This window comes from Herpailurus yagouaroundi, unplaced genomic scaffold (assembly GCF_014898765.1).
Source record: "Herpailurus yagouaroundi ecotype Mexico unplaced genomic scaffold, PumYag 198, whole genome shotgun sequence".
Lineage (NCBI taxonomy): Eukaryota > Metazoa > Chordata > Mammalia > Carnivora > Felidae > Herpailurus > Herpailurus yagouaroundi.
Genome location: NW_024412429.1, coordinates 15,000,633 through 15,015,547, shown reverse-complemented (window position 1 = coordinate 15,015,547; position 14,915 = coordinate 15,000,633). Strand labels below are relative to the sequence as shown.

At 38.0% G+C, this 14,915-nt stretch overlaps 2 protein-coding genes across 17 annotated transcripts in view; one reads left to right on the top strand and one right to left on the bottom strand.

The window, feature by feature from the left end:
• The window catches only part of SYNE1 (spectrin repeat containing nuclear envelope protein 1), a 480,816-nt gene that overhangs the window by 366,110 nt on the left and 99,791 nt on the right, over positions 1–14,915 (bottom strand). For all 16 annotated transcript variants that reach the window (XR_005782621.1, XM_040448857.1, XM_040448858.1 and 13 more), the window contains 2 exons: positions 8,437–8,532; positions 1,674–1,757 (listed from right to left, as the gene is read on the bottom strand). Coding sequence is in view for 15 of the 16 variants with exons in the window: in XM_040448857.1 (XP_040304791.1) it covers positions 1,674–1,757; positions 8,437–8,532 (180 nt within the window). In the remaining variant the exon portion in view is untranslated. The remainder of the gene's footprint in view (positions 1–1,673; positions 1,758–8,436; positions 8,533–14,915) is intronic.
• Positions 13,652–14,532, top strand: LOC121013299 (40S ribosomal protein S3a-like). The gene is given in 2 exon segments (XM_040448865.1): positions 13,652–13,978; positions 13,981–14,532. Coding segments are annotated over 2 exon segments (789 nt in total). The 5' UTR covers positions 13,652–13,692; the 3' UTR covers positions 14,484–14,532.

Sequence of the window (14,915 nt, the reverse complement as noted above, 5' to 3'; positions counted from 1 at the left end):
AAATGTCCATTGACGGATGAATGGATAAAGAAGATGTGGTATATAGATACAATGGAGTATTACTCGGCAATCAGAAAGAATGAAATCTTGCCATTTGCAACTATGTGGAACTAGAGGGTATTATACAAAGTTAAATTAGTCAGAGAAAGACAAATATCATATGACTTCACTCATATGAGGACTTTAAGATACAAATCAGATGAACATAAGAGAGGGAAGCAAAAGTAATATAAAAACAGGGAGGGGGACAAAACATAAGAGACTCTTAAATATAGAGAACAAACAGAGGTTGCTGGAGGAGTTGTGGGAGGGGTGATGGGCTAAACGGGTAAGGGGCATTAAGGAATCTACTCCTGAGATCATTGTTGCAGTATATGCTAACTAACTTAGATGTAAATTTAAAAAATAAACAAATTATAAAAAAATAAAAAAAAAACAAAAATTAAAATAATAACTAATAATAATCACAGCAGGGATTGTACCTATTAAATAAAATAAACTCATGCCAAAGTAAATAACTGAATAAAATAAATAGGGGGCAGGGAGAAAGGACATCCTTTTCTTACAAAACAATTCCAGTTAACACATGTGAAAGGATTGTCTAATCACCATTAGACAAACATCAAAGAAAGAATTACTGAAGGCAATCAATGCTAAAATCAGTGAGCAAAGTTTGAGGAGAAGTAGAATATTAGCATAATCTCAATGATCTCCCCTATTATTTTTCAGTTACAAAGGAAGAATAGTAACTTTATCATAAAAAACATAGCAAACAGCCTTACCTGAGTGTAGGAGAGTAACATCAACAGCCATAAGACCTATCAGAATCCTATATCCACTAACATGATGAACTGAGAAGAGTACAACATCACATCCTTGGAATTCTTGCCAAAAATGTATAACCTCAATCTAATCTTGAGAAAACATCAAACAAATCCAAAATGAGAGACCTTCTACAAAATAACTGACCAGGACTTATTATTAAGATCATGAAGGACAAGGAAAGACAATGTCATAGAGTGGAAGAGACCAAGAGTCACAGCAGTTATATGCTAAGTGTATCACTGGATCGGATCCTGAATAGAAGTAAGACATCAGTGGGAAAAGAAATTGATGAAATTAGCCTACTGTCTATGCTTTAATTAGTAGTATCACACCAATTTAAAATTCCATTTTTAATAATTGTCCTATATATACATACATGCAGTATGTATAAAAGTTCTTCACAGTAGAGAAAGCTGGCTGAAGTACAGACATGAAATCTCTGTGCCATTTTTTGCCACTTTGTTGTAAATCTAAAATTATGTTACAATAATATTGCATCTCTAGCTGTATAATTTACATGTAATGCTTTTACCGCACAGCCAATGTTGAAAAACATCAGTATGGGGGCGCCTGGGTGGCGCAGTCGGTTAAGCGTCCGACTTCAGCCAGGTCACGATCTCGCGGTCCGTGAGTTCGAGCCCCGCGTCAGGCTCTGGGCTGATGGCTCAGAGCCTGGAGCCTGTTTCCGATTCTGTGTCTCCCTCTCTCTCTGCCCCTCCCCCGTTCATGCTCTGTCTCTCTCTGTCCCAAAAATAAATAAACGTTGAAAAAAAAAATTAATAAAAAAAAAAAAAGAAAAACATCAGTATGCCCACACCTCTTCTTGAAGTGTTTTGTCTCTCTCTTACCTTCCTTCCTTCAAGGAACTTCAGTGCCGTGCCAATATTAGCCACAGCATGGATTCGCTTCATACGGCGCCCTTGTTCACAAGGCTATAAACAGGAAAGAACAGGAATAAATAAAAATGCGCACATTAAAAAAGGTAATTATAAAACCTATGTAAATGGATTAAAAGTATACTTGAAGAATATTCAAGAACAACATTATTCAATTTCTATAGGGTTAATAGATACACAAAGGAGCATTACCCCACAGTGCTTGGAGTGCTTGGAAGTGTAGTTGATACACTTCCCTTTCACATCTCTGTATGCCAAGAGCAGAAATTCACAAGACTCCCATGTTGCCTACTGAGACTATCACTCCTATAAGTTAGGAAACATTTATATGAAAAGTGCTCTTGGTGCCTGTGTGGGAGCAGGAGATATACGGGAAATCTGTACTTTCCTCCAATTTGGTTGTAAACTCAAAACTCCTTTAAAAAAAAAAAAAAGAGCTCTTAAAAAAAAGTGCTCTTGGTCACACACCATTTCCTTTGGCAGTCATACTAACATGAAAGATTATTGAGAGTATTAGTAACATTTCTTGGTTTGAATGACCAAAATACATGGCACGCATGGGCCAAGGTTAAAAAGTAGGATTGCAACAATGAAAATGGTATTCACATGCTAGCATGTCTGGTACAAGGATACTCTAACTTACCTGTGTTTGCACTACCGAAATGCATTATGTGCTTTCTATGTGCCGCAATGTTAATTTTAAACCTCAAAGTAATTTCAACTAAGTAGATGTAATTAGCCTTTTACATTTGCAGGAAATAAATGGATAACTGTGGTGAAGTAATTTCTCCATGGTTGCATAGCTGGTAACCTGGTCCCTTCTCTATGACACCAAAACTCTACATAATCTCTCATTAAAACTGAAAAAACTGCCTATCTTTTAAATTCCAATTAATAGTGTATCAGGTAATGGTTTTTTTTAAAAAAAAAAAATTTAATGTTTATTTATTTTTGACAGAGAGAGAGAGAGACAGAGCATGAGTGGGGAAGAGGCAGAGAGAGAGAGAGAGAGACAGAATCTAGAGCAGGCTCCAGGCTCTGAGCTATCAGCACAGAGCCCGACGTGGGGCTCGAACTCACAGACCATGAGATCATGACCTGAGCCGAAGTCGGACGCTCAATCGACTGAGACACTCAGGCGCCCCAGTAATGGTTTCTATGATATGATTTTAAACAAATATTTAAATAGAAAATGTAATTTTTTTTTACTTTTTATTTGTCCTTTATTTGGGAACCCTTGTCGTGCATAATGGTCTCATATTTGGTCCATGCATGGCCCACTTGGTCATTTAATGAGTTATCTTCTGTAATGCAAAAAGCACCTATTAGCCTACCAACTAAGACAAAGCCAGGGCCTGGAAATGAAGTATGAAAGCCATTCCCCTAATATGACCACCACCACCGTCCATTCTATCCTCCTGCCTTCCTATACCCAAGACAACTATCATAAAATCCAGTTCAATGTTTTCCTTCTTATATAGATTCATTTCCTTTACATGCATTCATGAAAAGAATATCTATTTTAGTTTTTAACTTTATATAAGAGGATCATCGTATTAATCTTTTGAAGCTCACTTTCCCACATAATACTATATTGCTAAGACTCATCCATGTTGTTGCTGTCACTGTATTTCATTCACTTTGACAGCTCTTGGCCATCTTTTCTGCACTCCTTTTGATGTGAATCTTGGTTATTTCCAGATTATTTCTATTGTGACCTGCGCTGATAGATCATTTTTGTATACCCTATCTTTGGTACAAGTATAGAGTTTTTCTTGGTTGTAAACCTAAGAGTGAAATTGCTGGGTCAGAGGGAATGCGACTTTGAACTTCTGAAGTAATGCCAAACTTTTCCAAAGCGTTTGCGCTTCTTGCCATTCTTGTCAACAATAAGAATAATCCTATGGGTGCATATCTTGTCTAACACTTCATTTTGACAGATATTGAAAAAAAAATTCTTTCAGTTAAATGTATGTAACATGGTCTTTCACTGTGGTCTTCATTTGCATCTCCTGATCAACAATGATAGAACTTCTCTTCCTCTGTTCTTTGACAATGTTTCTTTTGTAAAATGCCCTTTCACATCTCTCACTCAGGTTTCCCTGTAGTTTGTACTGTTTCTATTTTGAAGATGTACTTTATATATTCTTGTCAGAATCTTTTCTTAATCTTTTTACTACATGTATTGTGAATATATTCTACCCATTTTTAACTTCTTTTGTCACTTTTTTTAAAGGTTTTTATTTTAAAACATTTTTAATTTTAATAGCATCACATGCAGCAATGCCTTGGTCTATTTCTGGACTCTTGCATTTGTCAGTATGTCCATCCCTGTACCAATACCACACTATCTGAAGTCATGTAACTTTACTCTAAGACTTGATATCTGGTGGAGCAAACACCATGTGTCTACTTTTCTTGTTGGATGTCCCCTAGCAAAATGAGCAAGATATAAATATCTATTGTATTGTCCCTCTCCAGTTGGCATCTATTTTTACACAATTTAATCTGCCCGAATATCGTGATCATAGTAGGCCTCAAACTCATAAAAGGCACTGGCCATATCTCATCCATCTTTGTTTTCCTTAGAGGGTAGAAGGTAGTGTCTTATCCATAATAGAACTCCAGAAACATTAGCTGGATGGATATTCAGTGGATAATGCCAAGCCCAGTTGCGGACTTGAGTTCTATTCTAAATATATGATCTATGGCTAATAAAGTCACCTGGTGAACATTCAGGGCTCTTTGATGCTCCAGATTTCCTAAGAGTGCCCACTGGACACTTTTTTTTTTTTTACAGATCTATTTTCTTTTTAAATACTTTACTTAAGCATAATAACACATGACACTATATTAGCTTCAGGTATACAGATTAATGATTCAGTATTTGTATACTTTACAAAATGAGCAGCACAATAAGTCTAGTTACCATACATGGAATTTTTTTATGATGACAACTTCCAAGATCTACTCTCTTAGCAACTTTTAAATATATAATAAAATATTAGCAACTATAGTCACCACGCTGAAAGTACACCTCCATGACTTATTTATTCTATAAATAGAAGTTTGTACCTCTTGCTCCCCTTCACCCATTTGGCCAACTCCAACTCCCCTCCCTTCTGGCAACTGCCAATCTATTCTTCGTATCTCTGAGTTTTGTTTTGTTACTTGTTTTATTTTTAGAATCTACAAATAAATAAAACCATAGAATCTTTGTCTTCTTCTGTCTTATCTCATTTAGTATAACATCCTTAACGTCTATCCATGTCATTGCAAATGGCAAGAGTTCGTTTTTCATGGCTGCATAGTATTCCATATATCTCACATCTTCTTTATCCATTCATCCATTGATAGACACTCAAGTAATTTCCATATATTGGCTATTGTAAATCATGCTGCAATGAGCATGGGGTTGCGTATGTTTTGACTTAGTGTTTTGTTCTCTTTTATTGTGCACTTTTAAGTGAATTATTAGGCTTCTCCTGAATGCAAAGTATTAAGGAGTTTAAAAAAAGAGAGGTAACAAAATGGATAAGAAATAAGTTTCTCGGCAGTCCTTAAACTCTTCATGTTGCTTCTATTATTTCCAATTTTTCAATGGCAATTCCTCACATTCTTAAAAAAAATCCTAAGTGTGAAATTAAATTTAGTGTTCCTATATTTATGTGTGATTACAGATACATAGTCACTGATACATTTAAAGAGAAAATGTTCCACAAATAATCGAAGAATGTAGAGAAATCTAAGAACAGTAATTTAAAAGTTAAAGATACTCTAAGTCCTTAAATAAAATCATAGTTTTCTCAAGAGAGTCATAATAGGTTATTCAAGGAGACTAGATACTGTGATTCCACTCTCACCCTGAGATGCAGACAAGGCAGGGATACTAAGCCATTTGGCCACATTTCCCTGATGATCATGGTCAGAGTCAGAGTCCCAGGCTATGTGAACTCTGATGTTAAGCACAGTGTTGTTAATAGAGTTCTACCTATGAGATATTTTAGGATTTCTGAATAGTGTTAGAACTCTTGATGGAAATGCTCTTACCCACATTCTCCCTTTGAAAGCTCTACAAGAATTCCTGGGATACTCATTCCTTTTTAATTCATGCTTTTCATTTTAATGTGGTCCTGAATTATAATGTATACATATACAAAATTTAAATAACCATTTCCAAGGATTATTTATAATCTAAGAGCAATTTCATTTTACATAATTCAGCATCTTGGAGGGCTCAATACAAGTAAATAATAAAGGTTAAACTGGAAACTACCTTGTATGTCTCAGTTCTTCTCTGCTAAGTGAGAAAGCGGAGATTCTTTTTGAAATCTCTTCTAGCTTCAAGGTCTTATAATTTATGTCCGAATGAGTAGGGTACTTAAACAGAAATAGGACTCTTATGTCAAAATATATACTTTTTCTAGAGTCATTTAGCTTGGCAATTAAATGCCCATCAAGCTTTCTGTACCCTGTTGGTCAAGTATACTGGCAAAATTATATTGACACAGAATGATACACCTCCTGAATACCCAACTGAATTGGAATGAAGATTCCTTTAACCTTTTAGTAAACAGCTTAATTCAGGAGGAAATAAAAAGATGTCCAATTATATCTGGCAATCAAGTGAGTATATATCTCAAGTCAATGATTTGACTTGACATCTGAATACTAATCTAGTTTATTTAGCTCATGCATATTTCAAATTGGCTTTCATATATGTTTTGTTTGATTTCCCCCAAAGTAGAACCTGAGACAGGACTTGGATGCATGTAGTTTACTGTGGAGGTGATCCCAGGTAGCAAGAGTGAGGGGGGTGCATGGAGTGTGAGACAGCAAAGAAGAAAAATGCTATTGAGGGTTTCCACTGTGAGCAACTGGGCCTCAATCCTACTGGGGACTCAAGCACTCCATGAGACATGGGTAAATACGTCACAGAATTGTCTGCCTTCCCAATGCCAGACTGCAGCATTTATTCATGGACTCCCATCTCCATTGGTTGAAGGACCTTCGGGACCATTAACTCTTCTACACTTCAAGGTTGCTTTAAGCAACTTGTGCTTTTGATCAAAGCTATGAGGGTGGAAACCTGGAGGCAAGCTACCAGTGTTTGAGGCAAGATACTACTAGAGGGTGTAGGCAATGTCCCCCACTGTGTGAAGTCATTTGAAGCTGGAGGTGAGCTGAGATAGCACAAGGGCACCAGAAGCATCCGCTACCACATGAATCAAGTTAGAGAGATGATTTACACAAAATTATTATCAGTTTGTAGTTTTTCAACAAACAACCCTATTTTGAGGATTCCACACAAAATTAACTGGAAATTTATGTTTAGGCAAATACACGTTTAAAAACTCACTTAACCAAGTTTCATGGCTGTGTAGCTGTTGTCAAGAAGCAATAGACAAAGAACAAATAAGTGCTCCCAATTTAGGACACTGTGTTCTAGCACGTCATACGACATTTTGAAGGTAATTTCCTGAGTATCTTTTCGTAATTATGATAGACATCATTTATAAGTAGTTTATCTTTGCACACACTACTTACCTCTCTACTACTCTCAAATAACAAAACGTAAGCCAGAAAAAAAAAATGCACATCTTTCTCGACTAACAATGGGGTTATATCCCGATAAACTCATTATAAGTTGGGAAAACTGCAAATCAAAATTGCATTTAATACACTTACACTACTGAACATCACAGCTTGGCCGAGCTCACCTTAAACGTGTTCAGATCACTGACATTAGCCTGCAGTTGGGCAAAATTCTCTAACTCAAAGCCAATCTTATAATGGAGTGTTTAATATTTCATGTAATTTATTCAGTACTGTACTGAAAGTGAAAAATAGAATGGCTATGTGGGTATAGAATGGTTGTTAAGTGTACCAGTTCTTTACCCTCATGACCACATGGCTCACTGGGAGTGGTGCCTCCTTGCCCCTGCCCAGCATCACAAGAGGATCATCCTGTGCATTGTTAGCGCAGGAAAAGATCCAAATTCAAAATTCCAAGTATGGTTTTTAGTGAATGCATATTACTTTCACAACATTGTAAAGTCAAAAAGTCATTAAGTCAAACCACTGTAAGTTGGGGACTGTCTATACTTTATTATTAAGTAACATAGAAAAGTATATTCTGTAGCTCACTATCAATGTGTTTTTCACTTTGCTGATTCCACTGCACAAAAAAAAAAGCAAATGATTCTGAAGGTGCCATTCCTGTGACAAATGACTGATGATGGAGCCTGTCCACAAGTGTATGACAAATGTCATGCTGATCTCAAACTTAATTTTCAACAAACAAGTATATAAATAATACACAGTTATGGACCAACATTCCTTTCCAAATGGAAAGCAAACTCTGTAAGTGAGGTCAATGTTAATCTGCAAGTAATTTTCCTGGATAGATATTGCATAAGATGCAGTAGTTAAGCATGATAGATTACTGATGAAGTTTTTTACTCTTCCTTCTAAGGTTGCTGCTACTACATATAGAGTTGTAAATCCACTAAATGTGTGTGGGAACTAGAAAGGAAAGGTGTTCCCTGCTCCCGGAAGTGACTGATATATTCGGGGGTTGTGGAACACTAACACACTAGTATTCCCAGTGTGTTACCCACTTTTATAGGACATCACCTTTTACACTCCCAACCCCACAACCTCGGAATCCCAAAAGGGAACAGTTTGACAATCTGGTCACAGGAAAAATCCTTACCAGTTTCTGCCCGGACAGGACCTCCAGAAGAGCAAGCAGCTTAACGCCATCTTTCATGTCTTCAAAAAGATCATCTACCACCAGTGGGGGTTTCCGCTAGAAGACAAAAAAATGAATAAATGCAAAAAGTGCATCTCCTCTCTCTGACATACCTTTGCTACTCGTTATGGTGAAATCTGGAGGAACAGTTTCTAAATACCCTAAATTCTTTATTTTGGATATGAGTGGCAATGACCAATTATAAGGAGAAAAACAACCTTTTGGAAATAAACATACTCAAAAACCTCAGGAGACTTTTTTGAGTGTTTATTTACTTTGAGAGGAATAAAAGACGGGGCAGGGGGGTAGGACAGAGAGAGAGAGACAGAGAGACAGAGAGACAGAGAGAGAGAGAATCCCAAGCAGGCTCCGCATTTGGAGCAGAGCCCCATTTGGAGCTCGATCTCACCAACCAATCTCACCCGCCCTGAGATCATGACCTGAGCCAAAGAATCCCACTCTTAACGGACGGGGCCACCCATCTGCCCTGAAAACCTGAGGAGACTTCATGCTTGGACTTTCATATACATACCAGCTTCTTTCTAGAAAGGAATTTTTAAGACTCAAATGGTAGGGAATAAGGAAAGGAAAAGAAGTCACTATCAACATAAAGATAAGCGAGACATTAACACAGGACCTAAGCAGGGAAGAGGAGATGGCCAGAGACACTGGATCTACCTCCACACTTCACTGTGGGTGAGCACAGAACCCGGGCTTTCCCAAGCCCAACACTTCCGAGGCCCATTCTAGCCACACTAATAGCCTTAGGTCAGTGGCCAGCTGCTGGAGCACCGTGAGCACAAGCAAGGTTGCAGATTTAGTCTCCAGTGGGTTAGCTGGCCATGTTCTGTGTCTCCACCTGACAAATGTAGCACAGCTTCTCTCACGATGTGTCACTGAACCCAGAGGATCATGGGCACAGATCACAGGCTGATCAGTGCAGATCCACCACTGCTGGAAAAGTAAGTCAAAGCCCATTTTCAATTCATGGAGGGTCTTTTATTTTTTACAAAGGTCGTTGAAATGCCCAATGACTGGGGTTCATCAAACTTTAAAAAAATTTTTTTTAATGTTTATTTATTTTTGAAAGAGAGAGAGAGAGAGAGACAGAGTATGAGTGGGGGAGGGGCAGAGAGAGAGGGAGACACAGAATCCGAAGCAGGCTCCAGGCTCCGAGCTGTCAGCACAGAGCCTGACGTGGGGATTGAACTCACCAACCGTGAGACCATGACCTGAGCCAAAGTTGGACACTCAACCAACCGAGCCACCCAGGTGTCCTGGTCAAACTTTTAATTAAGGTCTATCTTGGCTCAGACAAAAGCAGAGAAGTGCTGATGCCAGTGGAGGTCAGGTGTCCCCAGAATTCTACAGAATAAGAATTTTCGATTTATCACCTGGGTTCAAGCTCTACAGCTTTCTGCTTCTCACTGAACCATGTGAAAAGCCTAATGCCATATTCCTGACTTTCAATTGTCTTTCTTTCTAAAAAAGAAAACGTTCTATTTACAGATACTTAATCACCAAACATTTTATTGAAATGAGACTTTTTTTCTTTACCCACTGATATGGAGCATTCCTATTTCTCCTATGACTGCATGAATTACAGCCTCTGAATGGCACAATTCTAATTTTAAATGCATTTTCTCTCTCTATAAAATGAACAGCTGAAAACATTTTGTTCTTATGCTGTGAAATACACATTCAAAAATAACAGGTTTTCATTTTCAGGCTTTCTCCTTTAAATTCCACTATTCACACTGCTTATAATTTATATAGGAAAAATGTAATAATGATTTTATATTATAAGCATATAAATAAACTTATTCAGAATAAAGTGAGCTACATTGAAAACTAATCAGTATGATAAGAATCAAAATTATTGTAATAGCTATATACATATGTATATCATTAAATAAGGCCTATTTATCATTCATAATGTCCATTTGTATCCTTTTTAAAATTTTTTAAATGCTTATTTATTTTTTAATAGAGAGAGAGAGAGAGAGAGCTTGAACGAGCGAAGGGCAGAGAGAGAGGGAGACACAGAATCTGAAGCAGGCTCCAGGCTCTGAGCTGTCAGCATAGAGCCTGACGCAGGGCTTGAACCCACGAACTGCAAGATCATGACCTGAGCCAAAGTTGGATGCTTAACTGACTGAGCCACCCAGGCACCTGCATTTGTATCCTAATCATGTAAATACAGTGTAACAATGAGGGAAAGTTAATAAATATGTGATATATTCAGTGAACAAATGCAAATGAAGTTTTTCTTAGATTGTTATCCTGAAAATATATAAAGGAAATGAAACAAAGCAGGGAATTTTCTTGAAATAATAAAAATTCCAACAGATTTGACACATACAAGAATCGCATCCATCCATCCATTCTACCGTTACACGCAAACTCGTCTCTGCCACTTTGAAGGACATTTTTTCTTGACCCCACTTCTGCCTCTCATGTTTCTCTTCTTGCATCTCCACTGGTGTCCCTCATGCTTCCTCTCTCGTCTGGTTGCTCCTACACATGCTCCTGGATGTAATCTTCGGGTAAGCAGTGACCACTGAACAACTCAGCCCATCGGTCCCTCTCTGCGTCGACTGCTGGTACCAAACTCTCCTTGATCTTTCTTCCCCAAACCTCCTTGATCAGTCTGCCTGGTGCACAAGCCTCTTTTCCCTCTCTCCCGCCTTTCTTTCTGACTGTGGCCACTCGCCAAGCTCAATCCTGTCTCCTCTGTTCTTTACAAAATTTTGTCCAGGTAGATAGGACTCTTGAAGCCTTCCTTCCAGGTAAATGTTCTCTTCTGAACATTGTTGAGTACATGACAGGCACTCAATGTTCGTATTGTTGGCTGAATGACTGCCTGAATGAATGAATAAATGTACTTTTCTAAAAAAATATCTTTGTAGGTCCTATGCCCATATTAATGGCTCTTAAAATGTGGTACATATATAATGGGTAAAGAAAATATTCTTCGCTTTCTAGGCAATCAGACTGCAACACAACAGAGACACAGAAGTATCTTGTGTCTCCATGTTTTGTTCAGAGTAGGCACGTGTTAAATATTTGTTGAAGGAATGAATGACGTTTCCAGTCTGTGCCTGATAAAGAATGGTAGATGGTTTTTATTTCAAGAGTAGATACTCAGAATATTGTCACTTTTCTCTTTCTCCATTTAGCAAATTCTTGCTCAATTTTCATACTTACTTATACTTAATCTTTTTCAGTCTTCCGACGGGAATTAAGTACTTCTTTGGCCCCAAGTACATTGTTTAGGTTAGGATGATCGTGTTGCATTACAGTTAGTTATTTACAAATCTGTGTCCTTAGGAACTCAGACAGTGGGTCTTCTTGAAGATAAGGAAGAAGTTGGATGTATCTTTGTATACCTAATACCAGGCAAAGTGCTTAGCACTAGTCAGCAGTAAACATGTAAATCGTGAGTGAATAACACTCAACAGGGATATGCGATGCTTGTTTGCAAATGTCTTTGGGATTCTTAGAGATACCCATAAATAAGATCGTAGTGCAGAATTTCTCTTTTTATAGGAAATATGAGTTGTTCTGGAAATTTTTCCTCCAATGTCTTCCTACACAAAATAAAGAAATGTAGTCTGGTGGCTATTAACAGTCTAAATAGAAATTGGGAGAAAATATTTCTCCTTAAAATAAAAATGTTTAAAAAATGTTTATATCAGGGGTGCCTGGATGGCTCAGTTGGTTAAGCGTCCGACTTTGGCTCAGGTCATGATCTCATTCTGTGGGTTTGAGCTCCACTCAGACTCTGTGCTGACAGCTCAGAGCCTGGCCCTGCTTCACATTCTATGTCTCCCTCCCTCTCTGTCTTCCATTCCCCTGCTCATGCTCGGTCTCTCTCAATGTGTCTCTCAAACATAAACGTTAATAATTTTTTTTAATTTTTTTACATTTGTTTATTTTTGAGAGACAGAGTGAGACAGAGCGTGAGCAGGGGAGGGGCAGAAAGAGAAGGAGACACAGAATCCGAAGCAGCCTCCAGGCTCTGAGCAAACAGTCAGCACAGAGCCTGATGTGGGACTCGAACCCACAAACCAGGAGATCATGACCTGAGCTGAAGTTGGACGCTCAACCGACTGAACCACTCAGGTGCCCCAACGTTAAGAATTTTTTAATTTAAAAAATAAAAAGATGTTTTATATCAATTTAATTTGTAATGCACAGGTATCATATTTTCAACACACTGATTATAGGGCCAAGAATTATGTAATCAATTTTTTACTTAATGCCTCAACTAGTAAAAGAGGGAGAAAAATAAACTTCTGGCCAGCCTTACTGCAAAGAGCTGGCAAAATAATACTAGAGAATGATCTTTATACTTCTACAAGTTCTATCCATTGCATATAACGTAAATATTGTGCACAATCCACAAAAACACTTATCAAAAATTACACCAGAATAAAAATGTTCTAGCAATTATTGGACAAGTTTTCCTATCCCATTTTGCACAAAGAATTATTTACATATAGCAACTGACCAACTAATGGAGTCATTTACCATTGTCACTAAATCACAGTTATTTTCTGTGACAGTGTTTTAATAATAATAATAAAAAAAAACCTTTCAGCTAAAATGTTTCTCCTGTCACATGTATAAATAGTTATAGCACCAATCTGATTACTCTGGCAGGATTCAGGTCACGGTACTCGCCGCCAAAAGAAAGAGTTGGAAATGAAGGTAACTTACTGGAGCCTGACGTAATGAAAAATCGATATGATGTAGTTTTGTTCTGATTGCCCACTTATTTTCAGTTTTAAGCACCAGGCAGAAATCTATCAAGCACTTTTCAAGACCACAATTATCATTTTTAAATTATGGTTAAGGTGAAACCGTAATAAGCTTTTATTGGGGGGCAGTATTTTTTAAAATTGTATTCTCCTTGGCCTTGTCCGTCACATTTAGATATTCTATAGTGGAACCAAAATATATTCATACTGAATCTGAGGTTGTTCAAGGAAGGGAACTTCCCAACTGTGTCGAGGGGAGAGAAAGATAAAGACGGGAGAGAACAAAAACGAGAAAGAGGTACTTCACTTCTGTGGTTACTCCCTTCTATCAGCTCTCTTCAAACTAGGTTTAAACCTTAACTTCCAGAGGTCACGTAGATGGCACGCCTAGCCCCGTACGCCTAAGTTCTCGCGCGAGTTACACTTCCGCCCTTTTGGCTCCCTGAGCAGCGCCATGGCAGTAGGCAAGAACAAGCGCCTTACGAAAGGCGGCAAAAAGGGAGCCAAGAAGAAAGTGGTTGATCCATTTTCAAAGAAAGATTGGTATGATGTAAAAGCACCAGCAATGTTTAATGTAAGAAATATTGGAAAAACACTAGTCACGAGAACTCAAGGAACCAAAATCGCATCTGATGGCCTTAAGGGTCATGTGTTTGAAGTAAGCCTGGCTGATTTGCAGAATGATGAAGTTGCATTTAGGAAATTCAAGCTAATTACTGAAGATGTTCAGGGCAAAAACTGCCTAATTTCCATGGCTTGGATCTTACCCGGGACAAAATGTGCTCCATGGTCAAAAAATGGCAGACCATGATTGAAGCTCACGTTGATGTCAAAACTACCGATGGGTATTTGCTTCGTCTCTTTTGTGTCGGTTTTACTAAAAAACGCAACAATCAGATTCGGAAGACCTCTTATGCTCAGCACCAACAGGTCCGCCAAATTCGGAAAAAGATGATGGAAATCATGACCCGAGAGGTGCAGACAAATGACTTGAAAGAAGTTGTCAATAAATTGATTCCAGACAGCATCGGAAAAGACACAGAGAAGGCTTGCCAGTCTATTTATCCACTTCATGATGTCTTCGTTAGAAAAGTAAAAATGCTGAAGAAGCCCAGGTTTGAACTGGGAAAGCTAATGGAGCTTCGTGGTGAAGGTAGCAGTTCTGGAAAAGCTACTGGGGATGAGACCGGTGCTAAAGTTGAGCGAGCTGATGGATATGAGCCACCAGTCCAAGAATCTGTTTAAAATTCAGACATTTAATGGTGACAAATAAAAAATCTTATTTGTGATGTTTAAAAAAAATAAAAAATAAAAAAAAATAAACCTTAACTTCCAGCTCTAAGAGGACGGTCTGGTCTAAAAGTCCCTAGAAATGCTGGGAAGATACACATGCCTCTGTGACTGGCTAATACCCTTGGTAGTTAACTCATTACTGAAACAGTCTTCACAGAACTTTTTTCTCTATTTCTTCTACTCTTCCTTTATTTTGCTAAGCAGCTCCTTTAAAGACATGTAATGAGATTCAAAGTTCATCCTTGATCTTTATGGAATGTAAAAGTACGGGTATCCTTGACATAATTTTTACTGACCAGTTCCCTATCTGGGGAAAATATCCTATTCTCTAACATTGTGTGTGTGTGTGTGTGTGTGTGTGTGTGTGTGTGTGTGTGTGTGTGT